Source organism: Heterodontus francisci, chromosome 9, assembly GCF_036365525.1.
Source record: "Heterodontus francisci isolate sHetFra1 chromosome 9, sHetFra1.hap1, whole genome shotgun sequence".
In the NCBI taxonomy this organism is placed as follows: Eukaryota; Metazoa; Chordata; class Chondrichthyes; order Heterodontiformes; family Heterodontidae; genus Heterodontus; species Heterodontus francisci.
This window is the reverse complement of record NC_090379.1, coordinates 22,600,559-22,616,941: the sequence shown is the minus strand read 5'-3', so window position 1 is coordinate 22,616,941 and position 16,383 is coordinate 22,600,559. Positions and strand designations below refer to the sequence as shown.

Below are 16,383 nucleotides of genomic sequence, written 5' to 3'. Positions count from 1 at the left end.
AGAGATTTTAATAATCCGCGAACCAAAAAAAGCAGTTTATGCATCGAGTGAACAACTTTACCGTTCAGCAGCTGTGCATTCAGCTACCTAGGTTCCATGTTTGCAATTTCCACACTAAACCCCTCCACCTCTCTTCTCTCCTTTAAGACTCTCCTTAAACCCACCACTTTGACCAAGACTTTTGTCACCCCTCCTAATATCTTCTCCTTTGTCTTGGCATCCATTATTTTCCGAATGGCAGCTCTGTGAAGCATCTTGGCTTTATCTATGTTAAAGGTGCTATGTAAAAGTAAGTTGTTAACTCACCTCAAAGCCTTTAGTTTTGGCTGCACTCCATAACTGCTCGAAGTGTTTGACTCTGTTGTTGATGGCATCTACAATGATGAAGGGGAAAAAGCCATCGTCTAGTGTTTTCCGGAATGTTTTGAACATGCTGTTTCTGTATGTGTCCTCCATTTCTGGCTCATATTCATACTCTAAGACCTGAGGGGCAGAGGAGACAGACAGAAAGAAAACAGCCCTGATTAGCTTTTGTCTCCACAAATAATTGGAAAGATAATGATAAATTGGCTATTCACCACACTCGATGAGTATAAACTAAAAATCGAATGCCAATATCCCTAATCCACAGGCACAAGTGGATCTCCATCCGCCATCCATGCATAAGTCATGGAATCTTAATTCAAATCATGGACATTGGAGTCATTCCCATGGTTGGATGGGGCAGTGACACCTGCAAGGGCAATTTAGCAATGTCCACCCCAAGATGCATTTGTAAGTTAAGCAGTTCACGGCCACACTGGCATAACTGCTTCCAAGCCCCTTCCCGGGGCTAAGAAACAATACCATTAACAATGTTGAGCTCCAAAAAGACTCACTTGCAGGCAAAGTTATAGTGATAAATTGATCCTCTCGAAGATCAATTAACTTGGCCTGTTAAAGGTTTGGAGACTTTGGCAGAACTGACACCAGATTTAAGCTATACTGGGGAGACCAAACACAAACTGGGTGACCGCTTTGCGGAACACCTCTGCCCAGTCTGAAAGTATGACCCCGAGCTTCCAGTTGCTTTCCATTTCAACAGCCGCCCCCACCCCCGTGCTCTCATGCCAACACTTCTGTCTTTGGCCTGCTCCAGTGTTCCAGTGAACATCAACGCAAGCTCGAGGAGCAGCATCTGATCTTTCGCTTAGGCACTCTACAGCCTTGCAGATTGAACACTGAGTTCAATAACTTCAGAGCATGACTGGCCTTTTTTTTGTATTTTTATATTCTTTATTTTATTTGATAACTATGAGCCTGTTTTTCATGTAGACAGAGTTGCTCATTTTTCCGCTATTAACACTCTCGCTGGACTAATGCATCGTCTTTCACCACAAACATTAACACATTCTTTGCCTTTGTCCCAGGACAGCTTTGTTATCGAATCTCTCCTACCCTCTGCCCGATCACACACCTCTCATTTTGTTTTCTTCCCCATCCCCTTTACTTGCTTAAAGCCTAATTCTTTTCTAACCTTTGCCAGTTCTGATGAAAGGTCACAGACCTGAAACATTAACTCTGCTTCTCTCTCCACAGGTGCTGCCTGACCTACCGAGTATTTCCAGCACTTTCTAAGCTGTTGGGAGTTCAGTTGCAGCCTAAGGGCCTACTTAACAGGATTCCCATAATAGCCCAAGAACTTCCCCAGACATTGGGGAGAGGATGATGATCTGTCTACTCTTTCGCCATAGCGTGGCACTGAGTTTCAGGCCCTATACACATAAAACCCTGTGGGGAAAATATTTGTTCTATCCACTAAGCTGGCTTTGTGGGTATCAACTGCACAGTTCAGATCTTTCCTATGATGAGAAGCAACACATTAGGGATCGTTGCAAAGAAAATTGCTGTCACTGTTAATTAGAACCTAGGCTGAGAAATTTATGATTTTCTCGATTCAAATATTCAAGCAAGCCATAATCTGTGCATTGCAATGCTAGTAGGCCATGACTACAAAACAATACAGCTCTCAACCAATTACACGTACCAAAAGTGTTCCAGCATTCTAATTATGGAAATAATAATTTTAAGAAATAACTTTTACTTCAGTTACAGAATGGTCCGTGCAGCATTGAAATCAGCGAAGTATACTGTAAATTTAGCTGTCTAGCTGGCCAATCTCATCAATCAGTTCCCCATATTTTCCTTCATTTCTAATGAGAATACGCCGTAATGAGGACAGCGGTGAATTGGAAACAAAATAGCCATTCTCACCCCAGCAATTTGATGCATATATAAATTGGGTGGCCGTGTAAAGTCTTAATATGTGGTTTTATGCACAGATGAAGTATGGCACTCATTAAAATTGCAACACCCACCAGGCTGCTCTCTTCTTGGTAAAATCGATTGGTCTGCTTCGGTTTAGATCCTGTTATGGTGTCACAAATTTGAGTATGGCGAGTGGGTGTGGTGAGTTTGTCTCTAGCTTCAGACTGACTCATTGCGAATCATGCAAGCAATTAAAAAGAGCGCTAACAGCTATAAATCATGCTGCTGCCAGGCTACTGCGCCATTATTTTACATCTAAGTGGCAGTGGAGCTATGAAAATCAGATTGATAAGGGGTGACTGTGGAGCAGCACAAAAGGCCAAAAAGGGAGCTCCATAAGTGATCGCATAAATCACTTATTCCATCATTTCCTTTTCCTGTTGTGCTATTCAAGGGTCCTGCTGACAAAGATAAGATAGTGGGGCAAGTTTAGAATGGGGCAAGACAGAGAAAAATTTGAGCCTTTATCTTAAATTATACCTACTGGAATTGGCAAGTTTCAAAGTAGGCAAAATTATGCAAATTATAGTTAACTACAGCCTTTGATTCTGAAATTCTATGACGGATATAAATATTCTGCTCAATGTGAGCTTATTTGCTTTGAGTAATTATTGTGTGATGTAGAGATTCTCTTGTGATTCAGAATATATACATGTGACTGAGCAAGTACGGGAAAATTCCTAACCTGGAGCATATAAATCGTCGTCTGCTCATCTTAGCAGACTAATAGTCAGTGTTACAGAATGGTTCGGAGGCTGCAATTCCTATGACTCAAATGAAAATTTAGAAGCTACTTTTTGAATATAAAGTCTTTGACGAAAAGCCTAGTTCAGCTTCCTCAATCTAATTCATCTCTAAATTGTCTTTTTTGTGTGATGGATCAACATCCACTGAAAAACTTGTTTCACTTTGGACACCGCAATGACCACCTGAATTTTTAAAATCCTTTTTTTGAGATTTAAATCTCAAGCCCCAGAAAACAAAGACATATCTGCTGTCATAAACATGAAATACTACATGGTCATTTCTTTCTGATCTAAACTAATTACAGATATAACCATTTTTCTCAGCACTTACCTTCTTTTTGACTCGCTTGCCACTGTCTGGGTCCTTCACTACTTTTTCTACCTCAGTCATGAAGTAATCATCCAGGCTGAGGACCCGTGGTGCTGCTCCTCCATACTCTACCTCCTTATCCTAAAATATAAGCAGAGAAGTAAAAATTTAATTCACATGGAAGCATTTCTGCACAGCGGTTCCAATTTATTACCTTTATATTATTGAGCACAAACACAATTTAATCCTTTGTCTTTGGATGACAAAAAGTTAACAATTCAACAAAACAGAAACTCTTTACTTGACAGTTTGAAATTATTTTAAATAGGTATAAGCATCTGCTGAAAATGCATCACTTGGTCAATAGCCAAAGCCAAGATTCTGTTCAAACTGCTGCATTAGATTAAACCATTATCAGCAAATTCTACATATTCCAAGATATTGTTTAAAATCCAAGTCTGCAATCAGAAGAATATCAATGTGAAATCATTCAGCAACATAATATGCATATGCAAGCTTCCAGTACGACCCTCATAATTCAGCACAGATCATGCCTTGAAAAATCAAAACACCATGACAAACTTCCTGCCAGTTTTTTCTCATTCCTATCACTCAGGCACTGACTCTTTGCTGGAGTCCAAGAATGCTAATTTCCCTCTAGTAAACCTCAATCAGGAGGTTATATTTTATGTATGCCTAGACCACAACTTAAGTTTATACAGTGCCTTTAGGTTCGGTCAAAGAGGAAGCATGCATGTACACATCCTCCAAGCAGGAGCTGCTGGAGAACAAACAGCAGATATATTGCCTAACCTTTCCTCTCAAACCAGAAATGCTAAAATAAATTGTACATTCCCAGCCAACAACAGCTCACTAGGCCCTTCCTGGTGTTATGATCCTGTAGTTTTTTTTCCGGGAAGAATGCGGTGTGCCTTTAAGGCTGGAAAACGAGCCGTACTGCTTTAAGAACCAGCAAGCCTCAGGAGTTAGAGAAAGTCCATTTTGGTTGCTGTTGGATACATCCATACGGAGAGGGAACCAACCAGCTTCAAAAAATGCATCCTGGTTACCCGGCAACAGCCATTCAGAGATCAAGGACCGGCTATACAATGTTGCAATTATCTTTTGAACTGGCTTTTTAGTTGAGACACTGTTCTAACTGAGAAACAGACAGATAGCTGTGTGCTAGCACCTGAAAGGAGAACTCTCAGACCTTTAAACTGGAGGAAGAGAATTTAGTCTGTTTACTTATTATTCTATCTCAAAATTCTAAAAGGTCAAGTCAAAACAGAGATCTCTGATAATTTAAACTGAAGGAAGTTGGACTGTGACAATCTTTTATCCCTCAAAAATTCTAAAGCCAAATTGATTCATTAAAAAGCATTTGCAAGTTGTTAATCATTGAAATTCATTATTGGAGAAGGAAAGCATCAACTTCAACTTCTAAATTGGACTACGGACTGTTCTACTGTTGAAGAACCCTTTCCCCCCCCCCATCGGACGGCTGTGGGGACTTGAAGCAACTGTGCACTGTTCCATTTATGCAGGAGCATAAATCTGCAAGGACTCTAATTTTTTCTATTTTAAATGTTGTTTATATCTTGGTAGTGTTTAAGAATTTAGTTTTTCTAATTAAACAGTTAATTTGTTGATTTAAAGACACCTGGTTTGGCTAGCCTCATTCGGGGTTTAATATTTATTCTATTTACAATTTGGCTGGGTCTTTAATTTGGAAAGTTAAAAAATGATATGTTAGGCGATCTGTGGAGGGATGGGATTGAATTAACAGTGCATTTCTCCCACCACAATCAGAATCGTATATTTTGATTGGGGGTTTTGACTGGAGCAGTCGGTTGTAACACTGGTCTTCATGGCACGCAGCTGAGTCATGAAGGAATCTCTGGCCCAAAGCTTTAAGACTGGACAAAATTCCACCTTTATTCTGATGAAAGGCCATCAACCTTAAACATTAACTCTTTTTCTCTCTCCACAGATGCTGCCAGATCTGCTGAGTATTTTCAGCATTTACTATTTTTATTCCAACCGTGGTGCAGTTTTCCCAAATAATTTGTAATACATAAAATGACCTATCAAAAGATTATACTCACACGAATGAGTTTTGCAACATGCGTCTTCCCACTGCCAGGGAGTCCTCGCATAATAACTACAATCTGAAAGACATTATGGACAACAAAGAAAGTAATGCTGTAAGTTGCCACAAAAAAAATCAAATCCACATATTACATATATATGCTAATCAAAAATAAGCAAATTTGCTCAACTTAGTTCTTAGCACAGATAAAATCATTATTATTGTACCCAAGTCGGACAAATTTTCTATCTCTCTTAACCTACTGCATTCAATGGAATTCAGCCAAGAGATGAATAAATAATCCCCCTTTTAAAATCACACAGAATCAAATATTACTATGCACAGAAAAAGAGGTACATTGAATACGAAGCATTAGTTAACAGCTGAATATCTTTACAAGAAGTTATTGCTAAACGTAGAAAAACTGCATTTAAGGCAATCAATGTGTGAAGTGAACTATATGCATCCTTAAGGTACTCTGGGTGGGGGACTTCAATGCCCATCACCAAGAGTGGCTCGGTAGCACCACTACTGACCGAGCTGGCCATGTCCTAAAGGACATAGCTGCTAGACTGGGTATGCGGCAGGTGGTGAGGGAACCAACAAGAGGGGAAAACATACTTGACCTCATCCTTACCAATCTGCCTGCCGCAGATACATCTGTCCATGACTGTATTGGTAGGAGTGACCACCCAGAGTCGTTGTGGAGATGAAGTCCTGCCTTCACATTGAGAATACCCTCCTTCGTGTTGTGTGACACTACCACTGGGCTAAATGGGATCGATTTCGAACAGATCTAGCAATGCAAAACTGGGCATCCATGAGGCGCTGTAGGCCATCAGCAGCAGCAGAGTTGTACTCAACCACAATCTGTAACATCATGGCCCGGCATATCCCCCACTCTACCATTACCATCAAGCCAGGAGACCAACCCTGGTTCAATGAAGAGTGCGGGAGAGCATGCCAGGAGCAGCACCAGGCATACCTCAAAATGAGGTGTCAACCTGGTGAAGCTACAACACAGGACTACTTGCATGCCAAACTGTGTAAACAGCATGCGATAGACAGAGCTAAGCAATCCCATAACCAGCGGATAAGATCTAAGATCTGCAGTCCTGCCACATCTAGCCGTGAATGGTGGTGGACAATTAAACAACTAACTGGAGGAAGTGGCTCCACAAATATCCCCATCCTCAATGATGGGGGAGCCCAGCACATCAGTGCGAAAGATAAGGCTGAAGCATTTGCAACAATCAGCCAGAAGTGCTGAGTTGATGATCCATCTCGGCCTCCTCCTGAAGTCCCAGCATCACAGATGCCAGACTTCAGCCGATTCAAGAAACGACTGAAGACACTGGATACTGCAAAGGCTATGGACTCTGACAATATTCCGGCAATAGTACTGAAGACCGGCGCTCCAGAACTTGCCGCGCCCCTAGCCAAGCTGTTCCAGTACAGCTACAACACTGGCATCTATCCTGCAATGTGGAAAATTGCCCAGGTATGTCCTGTACACAAAATGCAGGACAAGTCCAACCCGGCCAATTACCGCCCCATCAGTCTACTCTCAATCATCAGTAAAGTGATGGAAGGCGTCACCAACAGCACCATCAAGCGGCACTTGCTTAGCAATAACCTGCTCAGTGATGCTCAGTTTGGGTTCCGCCAGGGCCACTCAGCTCATGACCTCATTGCAGCCTTGGTTCAAACATGGACAAGAGAGCTGAACTCAAGAGGTGAGGTGAGAGTGACTGCCCTTGACATCAGGGCAGCATTTGACCGAGTAAGGCATCAAGGAGCCCGAGCAAAACTGAGGTCAATGGGAAGCAGGGGGAAAACCCTCCGCTGGCTGGAGTCATACCTAGTGCAAAGGAAGATGGTTGTGACTGTTGGAGGCAAATCATCTGAGCTCCAGGACATCACTGCAGGAGTTCCTCAGGGTAGTGTCCTAGACCCAACCATCTTCAGCTGCTTCATCAATGATCTTCCTTCAATCATAAGGTCAGAAGTGGGTATGTTCACTGATGATTACACAATGTTCAGCATCATTCGTGACTCCTCAGATGCTGAAGCACTCCGTGTAGAAGTGCAGCAAGACTTAGACAATATCCAGGCATGGGCTGACACTTGGCAAGTAACATTCGCGCCACACAAGTGCCGGGCAATGACCATCTCCAACAAGAGAGAATCTAACCATCTCCCCATGACATTCAATGGCATTACCATCGCTGAATCCCCCCCTATCAACATTGTAGGGGCTACCATTGACCAGAAACTGAACTGGAGTGGCCACATAAATACCGTGTCTACAAGAGCAGGTCAGAGGCTAGGAATCCTGCGGCGAGTAACTCACCTCCTGACTCCCCAAAGTCTGTCCACCATCTACAAGGCACAAGTCAGGAGTGTGATGGAATAATCTCCACTTGCCTGGATGGGTGCAGCTCCAACAACACTCAAGAAGCTCAACACCATCCAGGACAAAGCAGCCTGCTTGATCAGCACCCCATCTACAAACATTCACTCCCTCCACCACCGACGCACAGTGGCAGCAGTGTGTACCATCTACAAGATGCACTGCAGCAATGCACCAAGGTTCCTTAGACATCACCTTCCAAACCCACAACCTCCAGCAACTAGAAAGACAAGGGCAAAAAATGCATGGGAACACAACCACCTGCAAGTTCCCCTCCAAGTCACATACCACCCTGACTTGGAACTTTATTGTCATTCCTTCACTGTCGCTGGGTCAAAATCTTGGAACTCCCTTCCTACAGCACTGTGAATGTACCTACCCCACGTGGACTTGCAGCGGTTCAAGAAGGCAGCTCACCACCACCTTCTCAAGGGCAATTAGGGATGGGCAATAAATGCTGGCCTGGCCAGCGACGCCCACATCCCATGAATGAATGGATAAAAAAAAAAAAAGAGGTCGAATTAAAATTTATTGAACTGCAACTAAAATTTTTGGGTCAGGCTGCAATGAAAATACTGGTAGAGCCAACAATACCCACCATCGTATGCATAAATTGAACAGCAATTTCTGGCGAGTGTACATGCACAGCTAAACGCAAAACTCCGGAAGCAGCCGTTCAAGATACACTACTCCTCTAGAAGTTGCGTGAAAATGGCATCTCACTGTCTGCTCTCCATTCAAACATATTGAACAACATGAAGTTCTTGTATTGCTGTCCAGGTATGGAATAAATTCGCGAGAAATAATTAAACATATGAACATATGAATTTGGAGCAGGAGTGGGCCCCTCGAGGCTGCTCAGTCATTCAATAAGATCATGGCCGATTTGATTGTAACCTCAACTCCACATTCTCACCTACCCCGATAACCTTTCACTCCCTTGCTTATCAAGAATATATCTAGCTCTGCCTTAAATATATTCAAAGACTCTGCTTCTACTGTCTTTTGAGGAAGAGAGTTCCAAAGACTCACAACCCTCTGAGAAAAAAAATTTCTCATCTCTGTCTTAAATGGATTACCCCTTATTTTTAAACAGTGACCCCTAGTTCTAGATTCCACAAGAGGAAACATCCTTTCCACATCCACCCTGTCAAGACCCCTCAGAATCTTGTATGTTTCAAGCAAATTGCCTCTTACCTTTCTAAACTCCAGCGGATACAAGCCTAGCCTGTCAACCTTTTCTCATCAGACAACCCGCCTATTCCAGATATTAGCCTAGTAAACCTTCTCTAAACTGCTTCCAACGCATTTACATCCTTCCTTAAATAAGGAGACCAATACTGTACACAGTACTCCAGATGTGGTCTCACCAATGTCCTGTATAAGTGAAGTATAACCTCCCTACTTTTGTATTCAATTCCCCTCGCAATAAATGATAACACCCAGATCCCTCTGCATCCCAGAACTCTGCAATCTCTCACCATTTAGATAATATGCCTCTTTTTATTTATTCTTCCTGCCAAAATGGACAATTTCACATTTTTCCACATTATACTCCATTTTCCAGATCGTTGCCCACTCACTTTAACCTATCTATATTCCTTTGTAGCCTCGTGTCCTTTTCACAACTTACTGTCATCAACAAATTTAACAAACATGCCTTCGGTCCCTTCATCCAAGTCATTCACATAAATTGTAAAAAGTTGAGGCCCCAGCACTGATCCCTGTGGTACACTACTCGTTACATCTTGCCACCCAGAAAATGACCCATTTATGCCTACTCTCTGTTTCCTGTTAGCTAGCAATCTTCTATCCATGCCAATATGTTGCCCCCTACACCATGAGCTTTTATTTTCTGAAATAACCTTTGATGTGGCACCTTATCAAATGCCTTCTGGAAATCTAAGTACAGTACATCCACCAGTTCCCCTTTATCCACAGCACATGTTACATCTTCAAAGAACTCCAATAAATTGATTAAACATGATTTCCCTTTCACAAGACCATGTTAACTCTGCCTGATTACCTTCAATTTTTCTAAGTGCCATGCTATAACGTCTTTAATAATAGCTTCCAACATTTTCCCAATGACAGATGTTAAGCTAACTGGCCTGTAGTTTCCTGCTGTCTCCCTCCCTTTTTGAATAAAGGAGTTACATTAGCTATTTTCCAATCTAATGGAATCTTCCACCAATCCAGGGAATTTTGGAAAATTAAAACCAACGCATCAACTATCTTGCTAACCACTTCTTTTAAGACCTTAGGATGAAGTCCATCAGGACGGGGGACTTGTCAGCCTGCAGCTCCAACCATTTGCTCAGTACCAATTCCCTGGTGATCGTAATTTTATTGAGTTCCTCCCTCCCTTCCATTTCCTAATTTACAGCTATTTCTGAGGTGTTACTTGTATCTTCTATGGTGAAAACTGATGCAAAATACCTGTTCAATTCATCTGCCATCTCTTTATTTTCCCTTATTAATTCCCCAGACTCAGTTTCTGTGGACCAACACTCACTTGTTAACTTTTCTTTTTAAAATATTAATAGAAACTCTATCTGTTTTTATATTTCTAGCCAGATTTCTCTTGTACTCTAAATTTTCCCTCCTTATTAATCTTGTCGTCATTCTTTGCTGCTTTTTATATTCTGTCCAATCTTCTGACCTGCCACCCATCTTTGTGCAATTGTACGATTTTTCTTTAAGTTTGATACTATCTTTTTTTAGTTAACCATGGATGGTGGGTCCTCCCATTGGAATTTTTCTTTCTCGTTGAAATGTATCTATTCTGTGTATTCTGAAATATCCCCTTAAATGTCTGCCACTGCATTTCTCTTTCCCTATCTCTTAACCTACTTCGCCAGTTCACTTTTGCTAGCTCTGCTTCCATGCACTCATAATTGCCCTTATTGAAGTTTAAAATACTAGTCTTAGACCCACTCTTTTCTCCCTCAAACTAAATGTAAAATTCAATCATATTATGATCGCTGCTGCCGCAGGGGAACCTTCACTATGAGGTCATTAATTAATCCTATCTCGTTGTACAATAGCAGGTCTAGTATAGCCTGCTCTCTGGTCGGTTCCAGAAGGTGCTGTTCGAAGAAACTATCCCGAAAACATTCTATGGACTCCTCATCTAGGCCCATCTGATTTTTCCAGACTATATGTAGATTAAAATCCCCCATGATTATCACCGTACCATTCTGACAAGCACCCATTATTTCTTCCTTTATACCCCATCCTACCGTGTGGTTACTGTTAGAGGGCCAGTACACCACTCCGAGTGACTTCTTGCCTTGATCATTTCTCATCTCGACCCAAACTGCTTCTACATCCTGGTTTTCTGAACTTACGTCAACAATCTCTATTGTGCTAATACCATCATTAATTAACAGAGCCACCCCTCCACCTTTTCTTAGCTTCCTGTCCTTCCTAAATGTCATGTACCCTTCAATATTCAGGTCCAATTTATGCCATCCTGCAGCCATGTCTCTGTAATGGCTATCAGATCATACTTATTTATTTCTATTTGCGCTATCAGTTCATCTGTTTTGTTTTGAATGCTACGTGCATTCAGATACAGAGCCTTTAGTTTTAGGCTATTATTTTTGTTACCTCTAGCCTTGTCTGCTTTACTCTTAGATTTGTACTCACTATCCCTTCCTGTCACAGTCTGTTTATCATTTCCCATATTAACAACTTTCTCTCTTGCCTTGTCTCTACTCTTTGATTTACCACATCTTCCCAAATTTGATCCCTTGCTCCCACTATTAAGTTTAAAACCCTCTCTACCTCCCTAGTTATGCAGCTCACTAGAACACTGGTCCCAAGCACAGTTCAGGTGTAGACCGTCCCAATGGTATAGACCCCACTTTCCCCAGTACTAGTGCCAGTGCCCCAGGAACCAGAACACACTTCTACCATATCAATCTTTGAGCCATGCATTCATTTCTCTAATCTTATTTGCCCTACTCCAATTTGCATGTGGCTCAGGTAATAATCCACAGATTATCATCTTTGAGCTTCTGCTTCTTAATTTGGTGCCGAGCTCCTCATACTGACTATGCAGAACCGCTTTCCTTGTCCTGCCTATGTTGTTGGTACCTACATGGACCACAACTCTCACTGTAAGTTTCTCTCCAGCCCTGAGAGGATGTCCCAAACCCTGGCACCAGGCGGGCAATACAGCCTTTTCGACACTCTCTCTTTGCTGCAGAGACAGTGCCAATCCCCCTCACTATACTGTCCTCTCCTATCACTATTTTCCTTTTCACTCCCCGTCACTTGAACGGCTTCCTGTACCATGGTGCCATGGTCAGTCTGCTTATCGACACTACAGCCCTCACACTTGTCCATACAAGCTGCAAGAACCTCGAACTTGTTGCTCAATTGCAAGGGCTGAACTTCCTCACTTACCAAACTCCCTTCTTCAAGTCATTCCAGTCTAAGGACCCTTTGAATGGCGTGGTCAGTCCTAATTACTGTCAAATAACTGCTCTGGTGCTGAAATTTTACTTTAACAAGTGTGGAGTCACATTCCTTCAGACTTTAATTATTGTTGGAGATTTTTTTAAAAGATAAAATAACTTGAAATTTTTCTTTCCTTTTTGACTCTCATCTCAGTCCATTTTTTCTTTTCTTCTCTTTAATGCACTTTCTGTGCCTCATTTGACATTAAATTCACGATTCTAACTTATACTTCCTGGTTCAGACTCTGCACTGCTCATTAATGATTTTTCAATCAGAATGACTAAGATACACAGTTGATTTGACGTTTCGGGTCAGTGACCCTTCATCAGACCCTTCCGATGAAGGGTCACTGACCCGAAACGTCAACTCTGCTTCTCTTTCCACAGATGCTGCCAGACCTGCTGAGTGGTTCCAGCATTTCTTGTTTTTATTTCAGATTTCCAGCATCCGCAGTATTTTGCTTTTATTACACAGTTGATTGCCCTGTTCACACAGGTGCCATTTCCCTGTAGCAGGCACCACGCCATTTGGATGTCCCACTGATAGCAACCTGTCATGCAAAAGCCCATGGAAAGCCTATGAGAAAGTATATATCTATGAACGGTGCCAATAAAATCCAACCCAATGTGTGTTGTGGAAATTTCTAATAACATAGAACCTGAACACAGCCATTCAATAGATGCCTGGGTCCTAGGATTTTTTCCCCCCCAAGTGCTTAAAATTAGCAGGTACTGGAGCTCATGGAACACTGGGGCGGCACAGTGGCTAGCACCGCAGCCTCACAGCTCCAGCGACCCGGGTTCAGTTCTGGGTACTGCCTGTGCGGGTTTGCAAGTTCTCCCTGTGACCGCGTGGGTTTCCGCCGGGTGCTCCGGTTTCCTCCCACAGCCAAAGACTTGCAGGTTGATAGGTAAATTGGCCATTGTAAATTGCCCCTAGTGTAGGTAGGTGGTAGGAGAATAGTGGGGATGTGGTAGGGAACATGGGACTAATGTAGGATTAATATAAATGGGTGGTTGATGGTCTGCACAGACTCAGTGGGCCGAAGGGCCTGTCTCAATGCTGTATCTCTCTAGGACTAGAATGTAAAATATGGAACCAAAAAAAATTGGTTCATAAAGCTTGTCATTCCAATACAGTGTACAATCTGTTTTTTTTAATTGGTTGGAGTGTCTGACATGCACAAATTCACTATGCTTAAATTGACAAACAAGTTACTGAGAAATCCTTAAAGGTAGTGTTTCTGGTTGCCCAAAACAGAGTCCGCTCTTTCCCCGCAGACACTTTATTTACTTAAATTACGCGGATTTAGGCAGAGATTGGCAACAGTCATTGATTGTGAAGCCCCAAGTCCCAGAGTGTAACCAGCTAATCCATGCGATTACCAGCATGAAATACTGGAATGCTTCCCATTGTCTCTCCACCAAGGATCACACTACTCATGGTAATCTGGAATAAAGTGGGGAAGAATCCCAGCTCTCAGCAACAGGTTTATTCCCAAGTAACAATAATGAGCCAAGCTGGGTGGTCATCTCAGTTGATAGAAGAACAGAGTTCAAGGGAAGGCAAAAAGTCGTAGGGCTGAAAGATAGAGAGGGGTGAGATCAAGGATTGGATTTTAAATATGAGGCACTGGGAGACACTAAGCCAATGTTGATCAGTGAGGACAAGGGTAATAGGCAAGGAAACCTTGTGCAGCATAGGATACAGACGACAGTTTTGGGGGTTGGGGGGGGAGGCAGCCAGGAGAATGAAGTAATTAAGAATGGAGGTAATAAAGGTATGAATGAGGGCTTCAGTGGTAGATGGGTTGAAGTAGGGTGGAAGCAGACAATGTTACGGTGGCGAAAGTTGGTGCCTTTTGTTAGGATACAGGGTCAGAATCTCAAGACAGGGCTCAACTGAGGCTGTAAATGGTCTGGTTCAGCCTGAGACAGTAGTTGGAGGGGTGGGGTGTGGGGAAGCATGAAGTGGGTAGCGAGGGAATGGAACTTATGGTAGGGGCTTACATTGGCTTTAATCTTGCCGATGCTTAGCTGGACTCAACTTTTTATAATTCACATAAATAACTTGGATGAAGGCACCGAAAGTATGATTGCTAAATTTGCTGGTGACACAAAGATAGGTAGGAAAGTAAGTTGTGAAGAGGACATAAGGAGGCTACAAAGGGATAAAGACAGGTTAAGTGAGCGGGCAAAGATCTGGCAAATGGAGTATAATGTGGAAAAATGTGAAATTGTCCATTTTGGTAGGAAGAATAAAAAAAGCATATTATCAAAATGGTGAGAGATTGCAGAGCTCTGAGATGCAGTGGGATCTGGGTGTCCTAGTGCATGAATCGCAAAAGATTAGTATTCAGGTACAGCAAGTAATTAGGAAAGCTAATAGAACGTTATCATTTATTGCTAGGGGAATTGAATACAAAAGCAGGGAGGTTATGCTTCAGTGATACACGGCATCGGTGAGTCCACATCTGGAGTAGTGTGTACAGTATTGGTCCTCTTATTTAAGGAAGGATGTAAATGCTTTGGAAGCAGTTCAGAGAACGTTTACTAGACTAATACCAGGAATGGGAGGGTTGTCTTATGAAGAAAGGTTGGACAGGCCAGGCTTGTATCCGCCTGAACTTGGAAGAGCAAGAGGCGACTTGATTGAAACATAAGATTCTGAGGGGTCTTGACAGGGTGGTTGTGGAAATGATTTTTCCCCTTGTGGAAGAATACAGAACTAAGGTCACTGTTCAAAAATAAGGGGTCGCCCATTTAAGCCAGAGATGAGGAGAAATTATTTGCTCAGAGGGTCGTGAGTCTTTGGAACTCTCTTCCTCAAAAGGCGGTGGAAGCAGAGTTTTTAAATATTTTTAAGGCTGAGGTAGATAGATTCTTGATAAGCAAGGGGGTGAAAGGCTATTGGGGATAGGCGGGAATGTGGAGTTGAGGTTACAATCAAATCAGCCATGATCTTGTTGAATAGTGAAGAAGGCTCGAGGGGCCAAGTGGCCTACTCCTGCTCCTAATTATGTTCGTATGTATGTGCTGTAAATGGGGAAATGTAGGCTTTCCTGAAGAATGAATTAGAATGGCCAAATGATCACCCTCATCTGTACACCATCTTGATAAATAACCATGGATAAAACTTACAAGGAAATTCAGATTGCTCCTAGACCCCTAAATTGAGTAAAACTTGCATTTATATAGTGCCTTTCGTGATGTTAAGATATAAGAGCTTCACAATGAACTACGTTTGGAAATATTGTTACTGCTATAATGCAGGTAAATACAAGAGTCAATATTCACATAGCAAGTTCCCACAAACATGAATCAGAAATTGACTACATACTCGGCCCTGATGAAGTTGGTTGAGGAATAAATACAAAGCCAGGACACCAAAAAACCTCCTTCCTCTTCTAATAGCGCAACTCAGGGGGCAGATAGGGCTTTGGTGTAACGTCTCCTCCAAAAGACAATACCTCTGACAGTGTAGCACTGCTGCAGTATTAAGTATCAGGCTATATTATGGTGGTAAAGCTCTGAACTGAGGGTTGAATCCAGACCTTTCGTCTCAGAAGCAAGGGCGCTATCACTGAACCAAGGTTGACACCTAGCTCCAAAATCTCTCTATAACACTGCAACTCTGATCAAATGAACAAGATACATACAATCACTTGAATTTTAAATTCTAATTCAACAAATTGAAAAAGGCCAACCGAGAGTAGAAGACAAAAGACAAACATAACTCACCCGGTCAGGTCGGCTTTGCCTGCCAGGTGTTTTCAGAATATCATCAACGTTTTTACTCTCAGGTTTCTTTTCAACACGTGGAGGAGGATGTGGTGGATGGGGAGCTGGGGCAGGTATCCTCTCATCAGAGTATCCACGTCTTTCGCCTGAAATTTTTGGTAAACAAACAGATATCAAGACCAGATTATTAATAAAGATAAAAAATTACAAAGATGCGTGTGCAGTTAAGATAAACAATTGAATTTTCCAAAAAGCAAAATGATTCTTACTGTAAAAGTCAGGACATATGAAGAAAACAGTAATGCTGA

At 42.2% G+C, this 16,383-nt stretch overlaps 1 protein-coding gene across 1 annotated transcript in view; it reads right to left on the bottom strand.

Annotated features, from left to right (window-relative positions):
- The window catches only part of ylpm1 (YLP motif containing 1), a 152,524-nt gene that overhangs the window by 28,559 nt on the left and 107,582 nt on the right, over positions 1-16,383 (bottom strand). The window contains exons 11-14 of the mRNA XM_068038138.1: positions 16,076-16,221; positions 5,472-5,534; positions 3,385-3,504; positions 307-483 (exon numbers count right to left, since the gene is read on the bottom strand). Of these exons, the coding sequence (XP_067894239.1) occupies positions 307-483; positions 3,385-3,504; positions 5,472-5,534; positions 16,076-16,221 (506 nt within the window). The remainder of the gene's footprint in view (positions 1-306; positions 484-3,384; positions 3,505-5,471; positions 5,535-16,075; positions 16,222-16,383) is intronic.